Source organism: Desmodus rotundus, chromosome 6 (genome assembly GCF_022682495.2).
Source record: "Desmodus rotundus isolate HL8 chromosome 6, HLdesRot8A.1, whole genome shotgun sequence".
Lineage (NCBI taxonomy): Eukaryota > Metazoa > Chordata > Mammalia > Chiroptera > Phyllostomidae > Desmodus > Desmodus rotundus.
The window spans coordinates 111,085,697-111,104,074 of record NC_071392.1 but is presented as its reverse complement, the minus strand read 5'-3'; the positions used below and the strand labels follow the sequence as shown (position 1 = coordinate 111,104,074).

At 42.0% G+C, this 18,378-nt stretch overlaps 1 protein-coding gene and 1 pseudogene across 3 annotated transcripts in view; one reads left to right on the top strand and one right to left on the bottom strand.

The window, feature by feature from the left end:
- Positions 1 to 18,378, bottom strand: part of NDRG3 (NDRG family member 3) — a 76,055-nt gene that overhangs the window by 49,911 nt on the left and 7,766 nt on the right. For all 3 annotated transcript variants that reach the window (XM_024559474.4, XM_053926374.2, XM_053926375.2), the window contains exon 2: positions 5,478 to 5,579. In XM_024559474.4, the coding sequence (XP_024415242.1) occupies positions 5,478 to 5,534 (57 nt within the window). In that variant the 5' untranslated portion in view covers positions 5,535 to 5,579. The remainder of the gene's footprint in view (positions 1 to 5,477; positions 5,580 to 18,378) is intronic.
- LOC112303909 (large ribosomal subunit protein uL23 pseudogene) lies at positions 2,559 to 3,221 on the top strand (annotated as a pseudogene).

Sequence of the window (18,378 nt, the reverse complement as noted above, 5' to 3'; positions counted from 1 at the left end):
AAAAGATTTTATTTATTTATTTTTAGAGAGGAGAAGGGGGGGAAAGAGAGGGACAAAAACATCAATGCGTGGTTGCCACTCACGTGACCCCAATTGGGGACCTGGCTTGCAACCCAGGCATGTGCCCTGACTGGGAATTGAACTGGCAACCCTTCGTTTCACAGGCTGGCACTCAATCCACTGAGCCACACCAGCCAGGGTTTCATTTCCTTTTTTTTAAAGAAAACGTTGCACTAACCTTTTGCCTATCTCTGCTATCGGAAGGTTATAAAAAACTCATCCCTGGGTTCTCCCTCCTACTCTCCTCTCCTCACATTTTTAGTCACAAGTAGAAAGGAAAACAAACTGTAATAGAGTCTACCTCACTTCCTACTGTAACAACCAAAACAAAGTAAATAATTTGCTTCTCTTCTCTCTACTAAATATTTATTCCCCTTCTTGGTATTTTCTCAATTCTGCAGAGGCCAATTATGGCCCCCTACTTATTTTCTCAAGCGTGGCCTTTGACTTTTACCAGACTCAGTCATATCTTAACAGACAGTAGGTAGAGGAGGGCACGGAAATGAAGCACAAACCAGTCAGCTCTTTTGCTGGCTATAAGGTTTTTTTGGGCGAGAAGGTGGGAACTACCAGCTACACAAGGCAGCAGATGGTAGGAAGAGCTCTAAACCCTTGATCCAAGTTGACGTCAGCAGATGTTGGATCTAGTCCTGGCTTCACCACCTTACCAGACACTAACATCGGACAAGTCACAAAACCAACCTCTCTGAGCCTTGTCTATGAAATGGAGTTAAAAATACCTTCAACTCCTTATTTCAAAAGAGGTTAAGATTTTAAAATAATATTGTGAAAATGCTCTGAAAATGATTAAATGCTATTTTTTAAAAAGTCACCTCATATACCTAGGCAATTTCTGCCCCCCAGAACAAAGAGTGTTAGTGGGTGCATCTTTTCATCAGTGGAGCTAAAACATGACAAAATTATCCACTTCTTCACAATTCTGAGCCGTAGATAAAATCACAGATGTGTACTAAAATTAAATGGGAAAAGTACCAACAAATGACAAGAGAAAAGTTAACATAAGCCTCACTTAAAGCTATTTTGAGAATGCTTCCTTATAGTCATCTCAGGACAAACTTCTCCATACTAGATTGAGTCTCGACTTCCTTCAGCTCCCTGAAACCTGGAAGAGGACCGCGACGTCTTCGGCTAAGAGTCTATCTATGAGGAGAATGGGGAGAAGGATGAAGTGAAGTAACACACATCTTTAGGCTTCCTCTTAAAGAGACAGGGCAAGCCGCAGAGGTGATGCCAAAACATCTACAGATGAACACAGTGGAAAGGCCTCAGGTTTTGGAGTTGGGAAGACATAAATTTTAATCCTGGCTCTGCCACTTACTGACTGGCCAAGCCAGCCTTTCATTCCGACTTTCATCTGCTAAGTGAGGAGTAACACCATCCACTTCAATGGGATACTCTGATGATTGAAAGGGAGAAGGCATGTAAAACACCTGGCACATAAAAGGTGCTTAATAAATAATAGCAGGACAGTCGAAAAACGCCCCCCAAACAAAAATCCTCAGGACATCTACCTATTCCTATTCAGGCCTGAAGGCTTACCCCCTAGCAACAGTGGTTCTCTACTGCGGAGAGTGTGGCCCCTTGGGAGGCAGTCGGGTGTCTGGAGACATTTCTGACTGTCACACTTGGGGAGGTGCTAGTGACATCCGCTGGGTTGAGGCCAAGGATACTGCTCAACACCCTCCAATGCACAGGACAGTCTCCCACAATAAATAATGATCTAGCCCAAAACATTAATACTGTCATGACTCTCAGCAGGCATTCTCAGGTACTCAATCTGAGTAAGCCACTTCACCTCTCTGAGCCTTAGTTTCCTCACCAGCAATACGGGAATAAATTGATTTGTGTCCTACATCACCAAGCTATTGGCAGGATCAAATGAAATACTGAATGAGAGGCATTACCATCATTATACCTTTTACAATGTGTGCAAAAGCACCCAGTTGCTGGGCAAAGATAGAAGCACTGATACTTCGAGGCAGGGGGACGAATGGGGGGGAATTCTGTTTGGGAAGGCCACCATCCGAAGAGGGCCTCTTGCCAATCTATTTCTGTACAGCTTTGCTGGAGCAGGGGGACTCTCACGCATGGTGACTGGGTAGCAGTACTTCTCAGGGAGAGAGAGGGAGCGTGGGAAGTGGGTAGGAACAGCACAGGCATATCAAAGAGGAGCTAACAGATGTTAGGAAGTGAGGCATTAATTACTTGATTTCTTAGGCTGCTTGGGCTGCCTGAGTAACTTAAATGATAGAAATTTACCGTATTTTGCTGTGTATAATGTGCACTTTTTTGCCCAAATTTTTGAGGGAAAAATAAGGGGGTGCATTACACATGGGTAGCACTAATTCTGTATTTCATAAATGCTTTTAATTCTTATATTTATGGCTTATGTGTTAAAAGTGTAACTCTAGAAAGCAAAAATGATATCCGTATGCAAAATACCCTGGAATATAATGATCAGTTTGTTTCTAAATATAAATAAATAACTGAATTTAAAAATCAAAATGAAAGATTTTTTTCCTGAAAGTTTGGGCCAAAAAAATGGGTGTGCACGTTTCACGAAGATGGCACCCAAAGCGAAGAAGGAAGCCCCTGCTCCTCCCAAAGCCGAAGCCAAGGCAAAGGCTTTGAAGGCAAAGAAAGCAGTGCTAAAAGGCGTCCACAGCCACAAAAAAAGAAGATCCACACATCACCCATCTTCAGGAGGCCTAAGACACTGCAGCTTGGAAGGCAGCCTAAATATTCTCAGAAGAGCGCCCCTAGGAGAAACAAGCTTGACCACTGTGCCATCATCAAGTTCCCCCTGACTACTGAGTCAGCCATGAAGAAGGCAGAAGACAACGATACACTTGTGTTCATTGTGGCTGTCAAGGCCAACAAGCACCAGATCAAACAGGCTGTGAAGAAGCTGTATGACATTGATGTGGCCAAGGTCAACACCCTGATCAGGCCTGATGGGGAGGAGAAGGCGTATGTTCGACTGGCTCCAGACTATGACGCTTTGGATGTTGCCAACAAAATTGGGATCACCTAAACTGAGTCCAGCTGGCTAATTCTAAATATAAAAACTTTATACTATTAAAAAAAAATGGGTGTGCATTATACAATGGAGCACATTATACCCGGCAAAATACAGTATCTTCTCCCAATTCTGGAGGCTAGAAATACAAGATCAAGATTCTGGCAGGTTTAGTTTCTGGAAACAGCTCTCTCCCTGGCTTGCCTGGCCACCATCTTGCTGTCCTCACGTGGCAGCTGTTTCCCTCTCTCTTCCTCTTCTTAAAAGGCCACCAATCCTATTGGATTAGAGCTATACTCTTACGACCTCATGTAACCTTAATCACCGCTTTAAAGGCCCTATTTCCAATAAAGTCACATGGAGGGGTTCAACACATGCATTTGGGGGGAAAGGGGCACAATTCTGTCCATAGCATTTGGGCATCATGGCGGCCACAGAGAGGAGGATCCAGAAATTAACTCAGTGCTTTTTTATGGTCACATTCACTGAATCTCTCCTTTTCCATATTTTTTCTATGAGCTACCCAGTCAATTAACTTCTGCGACTCTTGTGTAGGTGCCTCTTCAGGCACCCTGCGGACGTCCAGGCTCAGAAGAGGGCCCTCCTCCTGTTTGTGTCTCAGTCTTCAGACATTTGAGACCCATCAGATCACAGTTTTCCAATATTGGCTCATCAGAATCACTTTAGTCACGGTTCTCAATTTTGGGAGTTTTTTAAAAAGAAGCTCAACCACATCTTAGAACAATTCAATCAGAATCTCTGGAAGTAGGACCTAGGCATTGGTAATTTTTAAATCGCCCCAAGTAATTCCAACAAGCAGCCAAGGTTGAGGACCACAGATAACACAGGGGTATGTGTTTGTGTCCTATTCTCCTCCCCTCAAATTCCAATTTAGTTAGTCTCGGGGGGGGGACCCCAGAATCTGTATTTTTGAACAATTCCCCCGCTGATACTGGTGATCAGCCAGATTTAGGATAGGTTACCACCCTCCTGAAGCTAAATTGCCTACTTTCATCTGCCCTGTAACTGTTCATTTCTGTGGCCATATACACAAGCTTTACAGAAGCAGGTGGAAGGAATTTTATTTCCTGCCTCCTCTTTGTGGCACATCATTTTGGGGACAGCCCTTTACGTACTCCAAAAGACACTACTTAAAGGAGAGTTTAAAAAAAAAAAAAAAACATGAGGAGGAAGCTGCAAAATAAGCCAAAGGGGGCTATACAAAGTGTGCAGCTTGCCAAGGGAAAAAGCAAGAAATCTGGTGAAAGATGAAGAAAGGAATAAGAGTGGGGATGGATAGATGACATCACAGGGAAGAGAATGGGGCTGACGGGGTCCAGAGCAAAGGGACGAAACCCACAGTAAGTCCGCAGCTGTAGAAGCTGTAGGTGAAGGGCCTGCCTTTGGGCAACAAAGGTAGCAGGCAACAGCATCTCTTGGTGTACTCCCGTCCCCACCTCACCCACTTTACCCTCACTCCTCATCCATACTTCCCTCAGGAAAGAATGCCATGCAGTCATTCACACCGAGCTCCAAGAATGTTTTAACAGGGAGCAAGGACAATAAACCAGAAGGAGAGGACTGGGGAGAAGGAACTTCAGGCACATTTGCTGAAGAGAGAGGGACCAGAGAGAGGGTGAGCCCTTCTCAGCTTTGTGGTAACTTGTATCATACCACTCTTTACCTTGTGTAGTTCTCTAACTCTGACAGAAAAATGAGGTTTATTACTGACATCCAGGCATCCCTGACGAAAACCTCAACGTTGACATAAGGGTCACATTGCTTACTTGACAAACTCCATTGTACCTCACCAGCCATGGATGTTAGTTAAGTCTTCCTTAGAGAAACCAAAACTCAAGAACCTTGGATTCGAAGTTAAACCCCATTCTCATACATTTCATTTCACGTTGCCTATTAGTTTTTCCCTTACTGTATCTATCTGTAAAATAAGAAGATTTCAAGGATAACTTGACTGAATTTGGTCTGTAAAAACAAAGTAGGAAGAAAGAAAAAAGAGAAAAGGCATCAAAAAGATGGTTAAAGAATATATTTTAAAAAGTATTCCCTCCAGCCCTGGCTAGGCAGCTCAGTTGGTTAGAGCGTCGTCATAATACGCCAAGGTTGTGGGTTCAATCCCCAGTCAGGGCACATAAAAGAAGCAACCAATGAATGCATAAATAAATGGAACAACAAATGGATGTTTTTCTCTAAAATCAATAAATAAAAAAATAAAAGTATTCCCTCTACAGAAAGTCAAGCTAAATGTGGTTTGAGTTAGTTACCACTTAGATAATATAGAAATGAATAATCACAGGAAAAAGACATTTTAGTGAAAAGAGTAATCTCTATATTTTAGTGAAAACGGAGTAGTCTTTACCTTATCATTTAGAAGTGGTTTGATCTCTGTGAGTTGAACATCCTGAAGTTCATCCATGAGGACAGATGAAAATAGAGGATTCTCAAAAATAAATCAGTAACTCTGAAACAGAAGAGAAGGAAGTGAAGAAAAAGGCTTAAACTAGAAGTTGGAGATACGACAGTGCCATTACAGCCATTCATTCAAATATCAGGAGTTAGTATGTGTCGAGCACAGCTCAGGGTGCTGAAGACACAGGAAACCAGACAGTTATGGCAGACAGACTCAAAGTGGCCTCTACGATCTCTGCCTCCTGGTACTCACACCCTTGCATAACCCTCTCCCCCAATGAGTGTGGGCAAGACCTGGTGGCTTTTATCATTTTTTTGAAGGACCCAGAGGATGCCAATTGGGAACTCTCCTCAAACTATAGACCTCATATGCCAATCACAAGCATCCCAAACATTTGTGCCATTTAGAGAGCATAAAGCTGGCGACAACTTCACCTCCCTATAGAACATAGTTCTTTTCTCGGATCCCAGGTACCCTATAAACTTGGTTAAGCTACTGAATGCCCAGAAACAGAATTTTTATTTATTTTATTTTTTTACCAGTTACATTTCAAAAAGAAATGAGGGGGCTTGAATCTTTTATCACAAATTTCAGCCAGCATGTACAATTCCCTTTTTTACAGACGTGTTTCGACCCAGTTAACTCTAAAAATATTAACCTAACTAGTATTTACTTGTGTGTTTATTAATCACACTATAAACTGTGGCGACTTTTCATTTGGACTTCACTATTTACCAATAATTTAAAATGGCAATTTGAAAGTTCTTTTTCCTATTACAAAAGCAATATTGTATGTGCTTACTTTAGAAAATGTAGAAACAACAGAATAATTAAAAGATATTTTACTTAGCCCTTCCATCTAAAGATAACTGCTGTTAACATTTTAGTCTATTTCCATTTGTTCTTTTTTCCTATATAAAGTGGTGATTTCCTAAAACTGTTTTTCCAACCCACCTGCTTTATTCCCTACTCTAACTCCCTTACTTGAAAGCAGGGTACTTCAAGATGTTGATAACTCAAACAGGACTCCACACCTCAAGGACAGAGGAAAGCCCCAGCTGCCCTCAGGTCCAAAGTGACTGGCATTCACCTAGTGTTCCATGCATTTTTTAAAGATGAAAAAAATATGATGTTTGTGCCAGAACAAACACTTAAATAAAGACTCGAATTAAATGAGAAGGCTCTCTCTATCAGCTGGGCCCAATGCAGACTCAATGCGGGACAGGAAGCTGCTACAGTGTGACTTAGGAGTTGGCAACAGGACAATAGATGTTCACCTTCTACATTATAGGAGACCTAATGTTTTCTTCTGGAGACTCAATTTTTTGCTTAGTTCTCATTGTCCTGAGCCCTTGCCAATGAACAGTTTTATAACATCTATAAGAAAACTAAGGCCACATGGTGGAAAATTCCAACTCCAGATCTCCCAGCTACACAGATTGGCTTCCTCCTGGGGATCTGAGGCCTGCAGTTCTCTCATCTTCACAAGTCGTATGGCTGCCAGATCCATCCTGGTACTAAGGGCTACTGATATTTTTAAAAAGCTAGTAGAGATTTTATACACTTCAGTAAATAACAAAATGTTTACACTCTTTCCCAGCTTTATGAGGTAGAAGGAGAACTGAAAAGCAAAAACCTGCCTGCCTTGAACTGAGCAAATAAATCTGGTACCAAATGACTAGAAAGGAAAAGGGTAAAGTATAAATTCTAAACTGCCAGGAATTATAACCTAAGCACCTTATGTTTAATCTTTGTAACAGTCCTCTCAGGTAGATATTGTCATTTCTTAAAGATGAGAAACTTAGGCTTTGAGAGAAGTCAACTGGCTTTTCCAATATCCCACATCTAAGTAACAGGGCAAGGATTAAAAAGCCTTGGCTTTTCCCACTATACCATAATATCAACATCAGGCTCCACCTACTGGCTATAGAACCCTGGGCAAGTTTCTTCCCCTCTCTACCCACAGGCACCTCCTTGAAGTAAAAGTAACAGAAGCCCTGAGCAATTGGGTACCACCAGTGACTCAGATGCCTTAGAATGAAGGTTTGAGTCATCACACCAGGACAAGAAATCTCAGTATCTTAATAGTAGGAAAAAGAGAAACAGAATTCTAGCAAGTACTTGGTAACCAGTTTCAGAAACAAAGGCTATTTCTTGCTTGTTGTTAGAACAGTGAGCCTCAAACAGACAGTCTCACCTGGGTGTCTTGCTGAGGATCTTAGACACAGTAAGTTCTGAGTGATGACTGTTCAATAGGTGACATCATTCAAAGAGATAAAGAACAGAAAGGCTTGATTATTAGCAGGGATCCCCAATAGAAATGAGGAGGATGGGGCAGAGAAAGCCTCTATTAATCTAATTTTATCCTGCCTTCTTCTAAAAAAGATTTCACATGGGATTTCAAAAAGATTCAACAGGCCAGACTAACTGAAAGGGGAATATCCTGGGGAAAGAGAGGAGTTTAGTAGTTTAGTGCAGAAATCTAGCTGAAAAGTGACAAGAGCCTGATCCTGCTATTGGAATCACAGACATAAAGATGGGCGATCTGAGGTATAAATTGGTAAAAATAGCATGAGGTCAGAGAAGTCAGATTTTGCCAAGGTTTTATAGGGGTTCAGAACAAGCAACCCCAAGATGTGCCTAAGCAGTATGTGGATTATTTTGAACTAAAGGGAACAAAGACCCTGCAGGTTCAAAGGAAACTTCTGTCCAGCGCCCCGCCCCTCACTATCCAGAAGAATTTAGGAGCCTTGCCCGCATTAAGAGTTATCACCAGAAATGACTTTTTACCTGTCTACATGGTAGGACGAAGTAGTAACTGCTGAACATGTGCTCTCCCTGAAATTACTGAACACTTTTTGAAGCCCCAAGTGCTTTAACTTCCTTCACCCCTAGCTCAGAATGTGTTATACTTCAATTTCCCTTCCTTTCTCTGAACCTCTCATGCACGTGAGTCTCTGGCTCTCTCAGGTATGTAGGGTTTCTCTCTGTACATATGTATGTAATTACATTTGGTTATTTTCTCTTATTACATTTGTTTATTTGATTATTATTAGACCAGCTGAAAGAACCGTGAGGGTAGAGGAAAGTTTCTGCCTCCCCCACTGTTTCTAGTTACAGGGATAAAAGAATGATGGTGCAATGAACGAAATGCGGGAACTAAAAAGCAATCGCAGAAAGTGGTGAAAAAAATCAATTTTGAGTTACAGCTAAAAAATGGACATCCAAGAGACCAGAGCACAGCAGAGTGAGATTTAGTGAGGAAAATCTGCAGGTGCTAAGGGGTAGCACAGCTTGCCATCCCAAAATATCTTTGGGATATTATTTCAGGCTGGTTAATTTTAAGAAACAGCAGACAAGGGAAAAGCTCTGAAAACCAGGTAGGACCTTGTAAAAGGGTATTTACATTTGTACGGGAAATCTCCATCTGTGTGTGTGTGTGTGTGTGTGTGTGTTTGCCACACTATACCAGGCCTGCATTCACTATCAATGGAGAAGACACTAACTTAAATCTACATAACAATCTCGTTCTTATTTATTGTGCTTTGCCTGGTAACTTCCCAGAACTGAATACCCACCCCCAACACCTTCTTTTGTCTTTAGCAGAAAGCACTATTTAAGGTGATAGTGATGGCTTCAACATTTTGGAATGTTACTCAGTTTTCCTGGGTCTCTCCCATGTATACAGGAGGTATACATTTTATTGAACTTGTTTTTCTCCTTCTAATCTGTCTTGTGTCAATTTAATTAGTAGTCCAGCCAGAAGGGTAGAAGGAAAATTATTTTTCCTCCCCCACAACACTCACCAAACCAGAGACATGGAGGAGCTGGAGGCCTGGGCTCTTCTGAAAGACAGCTCAGTGATGGAAAAGAAAGCAGAATCAGTAAGAAACAAAGAAAAAAAAGACTCAAGAGATACAAGAGGTTAATACAGAAATACAAAGTCAAAGAAGTCAAGGAATAAGAGAAGTTTACACGAATGGGGAAAAAACTGTCAAATACTGAAGAGGAAAGGAGGAGGGGGAGGACTAAGAAAGGGCCATTATCTTTGACTATCTCCGAAAGTCAACAGTATTAAAATGTAGGAAAAACGACGTTCATTTCTCTGTGGAAAAAAAAAGCCCACAACTATGACCTTGTAGAAACACAGAAATTGACATTTCTGAATTTATATGTAAGCAAAAATGCTCATAGGACGGCCAGGAGAGGCACCAGTGTTCTTTGATACTCAGCACAAGAGGAACTTTGACGATCATCAAGACTACAGACTTAAGTTTTGCACCAAAACTCTGAAATAGGGAACAGAAAGAGTGTGGGGGGCTGGCTGAAGTGGCGGTGAGACAGCTAGGGCTCTGCAGAACACAGCTTACATACAGTCCAACAATATGCTCCTGTGTGCAGCCTTTGTTCACTCAGGAAAAATGGATGCCCGATTCTTCCAGTGGTCACTGGGCGAAGTATTTTCTCTTTCTAGACCTCAGTTTCCCCATTTGTCCAGGGAAGAGGTTGGGCAAGATGCCCTGTTTGGTCCCTAACAGGGCTGACATTCCGTGACCCAGAAGCTCCCAGCAAATGCAGTATTTTAGATTTTACATTGTCCCCCAGGGTAAGAGTTCCCCTGACCCCCACCTCATTTTATTCTTACTACAATCCTAAGGGGTCACTCAGTTATCAACCTGATTAGGTTCAAAGACTGGCTGAAGGTCACTCAGCAAATCAGTGGGAGGGTGCACTCGGTCTGACCCCACAGACACGAGGGTCTCAGGCTTTTATCTCACTCTGTGCTTTGTCCAGTTAGTCAGAGAAAGCTCAGTGAGATTTCCAGGGCTGAAAAACATTGCTTTGTTACTTAAAAAGGACAGTAAGGGGCTATATATACTATTGGCTTTCTAAACTACAAGCTATCTTGTTTTGTAGCTTTCCCCCATGGCCAAGGTAATTTGGGTGGCCTTCATCAGGCTTTGCCAGGATATACTGATGCCAGGCCATAGTTTGTATCCTAGGGGCAACGTCAGTCACTTTTGGTTTTGGCAAGATTGCAGGCAGACAGCTAAAACAGAATGGAGGCAGCAAGAAGGCAGACTGAGGAGAATGAGCTGGACAGGGCCAGCTGGTGCTGAAACAGTTATGGCCGAAGAGCTGCAGAAGTGGTCAGGGGACAGGCTGAGAAAGTAGACAACGATGCTCCCATAGCAAGTGCTCCTGACTCACATCCTCTGTTTCCACCTATAAACTGCTGGTTGAATAAGTAATACTATAGCACTTTACAATTCACAAAGCATCTTTACATCTAACATCTTAATGGATGATCACCACGGTACTGTGAGGGAAAACACTGAGGCAACGGCATCTATTATAGAGATAAGGAAACCGAGGCTTAAAGAGGTGAAATGGAGTAACCAAAACAATACAACCAATAAATGCAGCAGCTGGTGCTGAAACCCCATTCTCTCCTGATCCCAATGCTCTCCACGCCCTGTTTCACACTGTCTTCCAGGTTATCACAGAGTAAAAGGCTGGGGGTAAAAAGGAGAGAAATTCAGCAGACTGCCTCACTGCACCCAGCCCACACTGAGGACCTCTTTATCTCTGGTCCTAAATTATAGAGTGGTTAGGATCAGGCCACAGGTTTGAGGATTAAACCCTAATACGAAGTTAATAACAAGAAAGCCAAGATTTGGGATTGGAGTTTGCCTTCACCCACTAGTTCAATTGAGTAGAGGAGATTAAGTCGATAAACAAACCACTACAGTTTGAAGCAGCACAAACATGAGCCTATGAATTTGACAAACTCTATGGCAGTTTTTCTTTTTTTTTTTATTGTTGTTCAAGTTGTCTCCATTTCCTCCCACCACTTCCCCCCTCCCCAGCCATCCCTACTTCCCACCCTCTATGGCAGTTTTTCGACTTTGGCACCACTGACACTTCGGGCCAGATGTTTTTGTTGTGGAGGACTGTCCCATGCATAGAATGTTTAGGAACATCCCTGGCCTCTGCCCACTGAATGACAGTAGCACCCTCTTCCAACACTTGTGACAACCAAATCTGCCTCCAGATATTGCCAAATGCCCTGGGCCGGGGCGGGGGGGGCGGAGAGAAGCGCAAAATTGCCCCCAGTTGAGAACCACTGCTGTACGGGTTATGGAGGTTTAGGGCAAAAGTCAGTTAATGCAGTTGTAGACAGAGAGAGTTAAGATTCATGGAGGAGGTAATATTTGAACTGGAACTTGGAGAACAGATAAAACTCCTGTAGTGAGGATAACAGAAGACTAAGAAGAAATTCCAGAAAGGGAGGATAACTTCACTGCAGGGATAGGAGAAAGCACAGGTCTGCTGGAAAATGGTCCAGTTTGGCCAGAGCAGAAGGTTCCTGTTGGAAATAGGAGATGAGGCTAAAAATGCTCATTGAAGTCACGTCAGAGACAGCTATCCATCAGCCAATGTTTACAAGATAAACACACATAAGGAGACAGTCACCAACATGAGAGCACACAGATGTTTAACTGCACACAAGTCAGACCAGTGGCACGTCATGTGTCCCACACCTCCCAAGAGGACAAAATGTTGCTGGAGCATCATGTCTTACACCGCATCTACTGTTCACAGCACTTAGTCAGAGCTTGGAACCAGTGCAGAAATAACCAGCGGGAGAAACAACTAAGGACTGGAATGGGCAGGAGTTTCCCAAAGGAGGTAAGAACGATGGGCCTTGAATGGTATGTTTTGGATGGCTGTGAGGGAAGAGAGGACATTCCAGGTAGGAACATCAGGAGTTGGAAAGAAGTGTACAAAATACATCCAGGAGACACCAGAAAGAACAATGTAGCTGGGAAAGAAGACAAGGCTGGTCAGAACACCGAGGACATAAATGGGACTTTATGTGTGGACAACCAATGAGGGTTCCTGAGCAGAATGACGCGATTATTTAAAACACGGTCATCTCATCCGAAAGTTTTTAGCTACACATTAGAAAGACTTGGGAGCTTTGAAGAATAGCAATACCCAAGCTCCAATCCCCAAAATCCAATTTAATCGGTCTCAGGTAGGGCCCTGGTGTTGTTTTTAAAACTCCACAGATGATCCTAAGAATGCAGCTACAGACTGAGAACCACTGGTCTACCACAGCAATTTTCAAACTTTTTCATCTCATAGCACACATAAGCTGATTACTGAAATTCTGCAGCACACCAAAAAGTATATTATATTTTTTGCCAATTTCACAAAGAAATAGGTATCATTTTCATTAATTTACACCGGACGGCTATTGTTGTTATTTGCACTTGAAAATCGCTGGTCTACAAGTCATGCCTTCATCCTCAGATGAGAAAAGAGGCCTAGAAATATAAGTAATTTTCCTAAATTCACACAGCCGGTTAGGTGAGGGGCTGGGACTGGCATCTGGACTCCCATTCCAGGCTCTGAAAGATCTCACAGAGGACTGGGCTAAATTCCATACTTAACTCTATAAGAAGCACAATTATCTATCTGATGACTTGGCCCTCAAGTTTTGCCAGGGTTGAAAGCCTGAATTAATCTAATCATAAAACTACTGACTTAAGCAATCCCACAAGCATCTAGGGTAATGGATGTTGGTTTCATTGCTGCCTCCTGGGGCCCTTAGGAAAGGAAAGGGTCTCAGGAGACTCTCCAGAAAGTGCAATAAACAAGCCAAACCACCCAGCTCTGGGAAAGAAACAACTTTTTAAAATACAACTCACTGAGCTTTTGTACTCCACATAAAGGGAAGTCCCGGCTCCTCTTCATGGGAACAAATACTCTCAGAGATTCTACCCACAGGCAAAGCTGGGTGGAAAAGTGATCACAAGTAACTGCTAAAGCATGTCCACAGACCCTCATTTTAACAGGACACACCCCTTCTGGCCCACAGACCTGTTTTTCTGAAAAGGACAGCACCCTTTGCAACAGGTCCACCTTTCATCGTGTCATTCTTTGATTCAGGCAACAGGTGGGAAATAGGTTTGTGGAGATTGTCAAGCTGGAAATCTGAGTCTGCCCTACAGGCTGGGGCAAAAGTAGGTTTACAGATGTTCATATGGAAAATCATACAATAATTAGTAATACAAGACAGACTCTGTTTCACATACAAATATAAACCTACTTTTGCTCCCCTCCCCCCAACATGCATTCTATTCATCCTAGGGTGCTGGTGCAAATAACTACTAAAACAAAATAATGCCAATTTAGGGGCCTTCTCATTAACCCCAGACACCCATTAACCAGTTGAAGCTCTAACATGGGGGTCACACGGAAGGAACGCTAGCAGCAGAAGCACTACTTTCTGCCTTCCACTCTTGAAGGATGCAGCTCAGGACACCAGGACTGCTGGTGAGACCCTGGTACATGCTCTTGGCAGGGGCACTGGGTTCCCACCAGCTATAAGGCAGAATCCCTGAAAACAATCTGTCCTTTAACCCAGCCTGAGTGGAGGTAAACAATAAACCAGAATCCTAAGATGCAGTGCTTTTAACACTCATTCTAGCCTAATTATCTGAGCAGTAGCTATATGCCAGATACCATAATAAGCACTTTGTCCATTAATTATTTCATTTTACTTTCTAATACACTAGTAAAATAGGTACTGTAATCCTCCCTATTTCACAGATGAATAATCTGACACTTGGAGAGGTTTTATAATATGTCAAAGGTCACACAGCTAGTGGGTGGCAAAGTAAGGATTTGAACCTGAGCAGCCTGTACCTAGAGCTTGGCAGGCTTCTATAAACAGCTTTTCCCACTTGATGCCAACTGATCAGTAATTCTACTTTTTCTCTGATTTGGCTACTGGAATTTACCAGGATCTTATTGAGCAAATAATTTTAAACTGAAGAGCACCATATGAAGTTTAAGCATTATTAATACAAAATTGGGCATTATTAGGTATTAGCATTATTACTGTAATTAACATGGGAGAACTGCTCTTATTGGGGGGTATTTGAAAAGCAACCCTGTGGACTGCCTAATTATCCAAAGTCACATTTGGTCAAAACCCTGGTTAAGCCCATCTTTCAACACAAAGGTTTAAAAGATGCAACATCTTCAAAACTTGGAGAATGGCAGGAGGGGTCCTGTCCCCAGAGCTTTCTCAACTGCAAGGAGAATGAGACAGTAGCCTGATTCCTCTCTTCTCTCTCTGCTAAGTGTTACGGCTTCACATAACATAGCTTTAGAGCTCCAATGTCACAATTTTAGAAAGCATTCCAACTTTTACCATAAGTTGAAAGTTCAGACTTAAAAATGTAGAAACATTCTACGGATTAAAACTGTCATTTAAAATAAACAACTGTGTCTGTTTTGAAAGCAAACAGTATTTCTGGAAAAATTATCATATGGCAATTACCCATTAAAGGAAAAGCTGACATGACTGCTAATCTTAAGTTTTCATTAGAAATGGGAAACAGCTTCATACAGTTTTTAGGAGCTACACACAATTTTTCTTACCTTGCTTTATTATGTTGGAGTTTTTATGCCATCACTCTCCCACTTCCCCCCAAATAACAGCTATTGCCTTCAAACCTGAAACAGCATTATCTTAAAAAAAAAACACACCAAAAACTGCAAAACTTATAATAGAAAAATCTTAGCAAGTAATATAAAATCAAGCGTGAAGAATGGCTGCAGCAGAAAATTTTACTCGATCGAGTGAAAACTCCAAACTGCAGACTGTGGGTATTTTTAGGGGGTAAAGTGATTACAGTCTAATGATATAGCCAAAGCCTGGGGTAAGCCACTTGAGGAATTAATTTTCCTATATTAAATCTCTGGGGAGGATAAAATGGAGCACCTCCACACACAGAGTTGGGAAGAATGCCTAGTCCATATTAACAGCAACCAAGTTAAAAAGCACAGCCTGCTTGATAATGTAAATATTGTCTATATAACCTTCAACTCAGAATGCAAAGGGCCATGCTTCCTCTAGAGTACACCACCCTCAGCTGTCAGCGATGGACATTTGTTTAGGACTGTAACGCATCTACTGTACCATCGCCCCACCGAAGAGGTAAGACCAAAAGACGTAGCATAACCCATTTTTGTACGGCATTTAAAATGCCCTCCATGCATCCGAGTTAATTTCACATAATGAATATTGAATGGCCAGTTTGTAGGTAAATATTATAAACACAATAGAATTAGCACTATATTAAAGAAAAAAGTTTCATTTACCAAAAAAAGCCCTGACACCTAGCAAATACTCATACCAAATCTAGGTTTAGTTTATGCATGCCATTTCCAAGCAGTCTCTTAAAAAGGGGGGGGAGGGGTAGGTTTTAAAAAGGCCTTTCAGCGCTGGCTGGTGTGGCTCAGTGGATTGAGTGCCAGCCTGCGAACTGAAATGTCTCTGGTTTGATTTCCAGTCAGGGCACAAGCCTGGGTTGTGGGCCAGGTCCCCAGTTGGGGGCATGCGAGAGGCAACAGATCTATCCATGTACCCACGGTGTTTTTCTACCTCTCTTCCCCTCTCTCTAATAAATAAATAAATAAATAAATAAATAAAATTTTAAAAATCTGTGTAATATCTCAGGACCTCAGCAGAAACATTAGTGGTTTTCCTTTAAAAAATAAAAAGGCCTTTCAGAATCTGACACCCAGTTTGCAGTAAACCGAAATGCTATCAATCTTTGGACCTGAAAGTCCTTGACACACTTCTTCCTTTCAGCATCCCTATTCAGACTTGTCAACTTTTCCTCCACAGTCTCCCATTTGCCCTTTTCCTTCCAACTATCCTCACTTCCTGTCTGGATTTACTCAATCATTTATCATTTACCAAGTGCCTATTAGCTGCCACAAGCAGAGCTAAACCTTCATCCTTGCTCTTATGAAGCTCACACGTTACTCAGTAGAGCTGTTATCAGCCCATCTCAATCACCAGGCTGCAAGCTTTAGCAAAGGCTTTGTATTTCCAGATCCTAGCAGCATCTGGCATACAGCAGACACTCTAAAAATGTTTGTTGTGTGACATTAGATTAGTTTAGCAAGCTCTTTTTTTAATCTATAAATATTTTAGTACAGTATGTATCTTCAAAAAGGACTCGCTTTTTTTGTTTAAATACAAAAGCAGTATGTGTACAATGCAAAAATATAGAAAGGTATCGGTAAAAATTAAATTCTCCAACCACCTAAACCCCACTTCCGGAAGTGACTATTAACTGCAGTTTAGAATGTATATTTCCAGAACTCTCCTATGATGATACATAACATGCACACACACCCACACTTCTTTGGAAAAACTTCTTTGATCGTTTCTGACACCAGCTTCTCAACCTTCTAATCTAGTGATTCTCAAAGTGTTGTCCCTGGATAAGAAGCATCAGCACCATCAGGGACCTTGTTAAAAATACAAACTCAGCCCCACTCCAAACGTACTGACTGAATCAGACATTCTGGGTTTTAATAAACTCTCCAGGTGATTCCGAAGTGCACTAAAGGCTGAGAACCACTGCTCTCATCCAACTCAGGTGACCCTGGTCAAACCAGATTTTTAACCGTCCCTTAAACACATCAAGCAGTGTTATCTTGCATTAGTTCTACCACCCTACTTCAAAATGCTTTCCTTGTCCTTTTGATTAATTCTGACCCTACCAATCTGTCAAAGCCTAGAAAGTCCTAACTCCCCCCCAAAGTGTTTTCACTACCACAGCTCATCCCTCTTGCACCTGGGCCAACTCCTATGCCGTACCTAGCCTCTCTACCACAGGATTTAACAATCACATACACGCCGCCTTCAAAGTCAGAGAAGTCTTTACTATTAAAAAGGCCCTTCAGGATATAATGCCAACGCCAGTTCTGCAGTAAACCCAAAACGCTATCAATCTTTGGACCTGAAAGTCCTTGACACACCTATTGTATTTCCTTGAAAACATGAATCACATTTTAGTTACCTCTTCCTCAATCCTGTTCTAAGCACACAAAGATATATATTTTTTAATTTTTATTTATTTATTTTTAGAGAGAGGGGAAGGGAGGGAGAAAGAGAGGGAGAGAAACATCAATGTGTGGTTGCCTCTCACGCACCCCATCCTGGGGACCAGGCCTGCAACCCAGGCATGTGTCCTGACTGGGAATCCAACCAAAGACCCTTTGGTTCGCAGGCCGGCACTCAATCCACTGAGCCACACCAGCCAGGGCAGAATTTTGACAGAGTTGCTGATTAACATCTTTAAGGATGAATTCACTAAAATACTGGTAAACCTTTAATGGGTAAAAGATAAAAATTTACTTTTCAAGTTGTAGCTCCAGGTCTGACCTTGGACAAGTTCACTACATAGAATTGCTATGCTTATGATGCTATTATGGCAGTTTTTAGACCTGACTTGAGTTATAGTTAGATATGGTGTTTCCCAGTTAGCTAATAAGCTCTTTCAACAGGAATCATGTTTTATTAAATGCTTACTCTCTCACCATTCCCAGCACCATGTCTTCCACATAACAGCTCAGTATATTTGCAGAAAATTATTTGGAAAAACTCTCTATAAAGCCTCATTTATGTAGAGAACTGTACACTGATATGCTGCCTCCCAAAGGGCCTGTTTGAACATTATTATAAATACTGTGAAATGATTTATGGTAAAAATTGTGATTACTCTGGCAGCACCAGGGGCAGTCTGCCACAGAAGGCAAAAAATATAAAAATGAATCTAGCATGCACTGAGGGATAGAATAAAAGCCCACAAGCCTCAGGCTCTCTAACTGTACTGTGCAAATCAAAACTGCTGTCTACACTTATACCAACTCCAGTGTCAGGGATAAACAGGCTTGTTGATACAGGACCCTTACCTGCAATTTTCAGAAACAACAGCGTGGGCTATAGACCTTTCTGAGTGGCAGATCTATA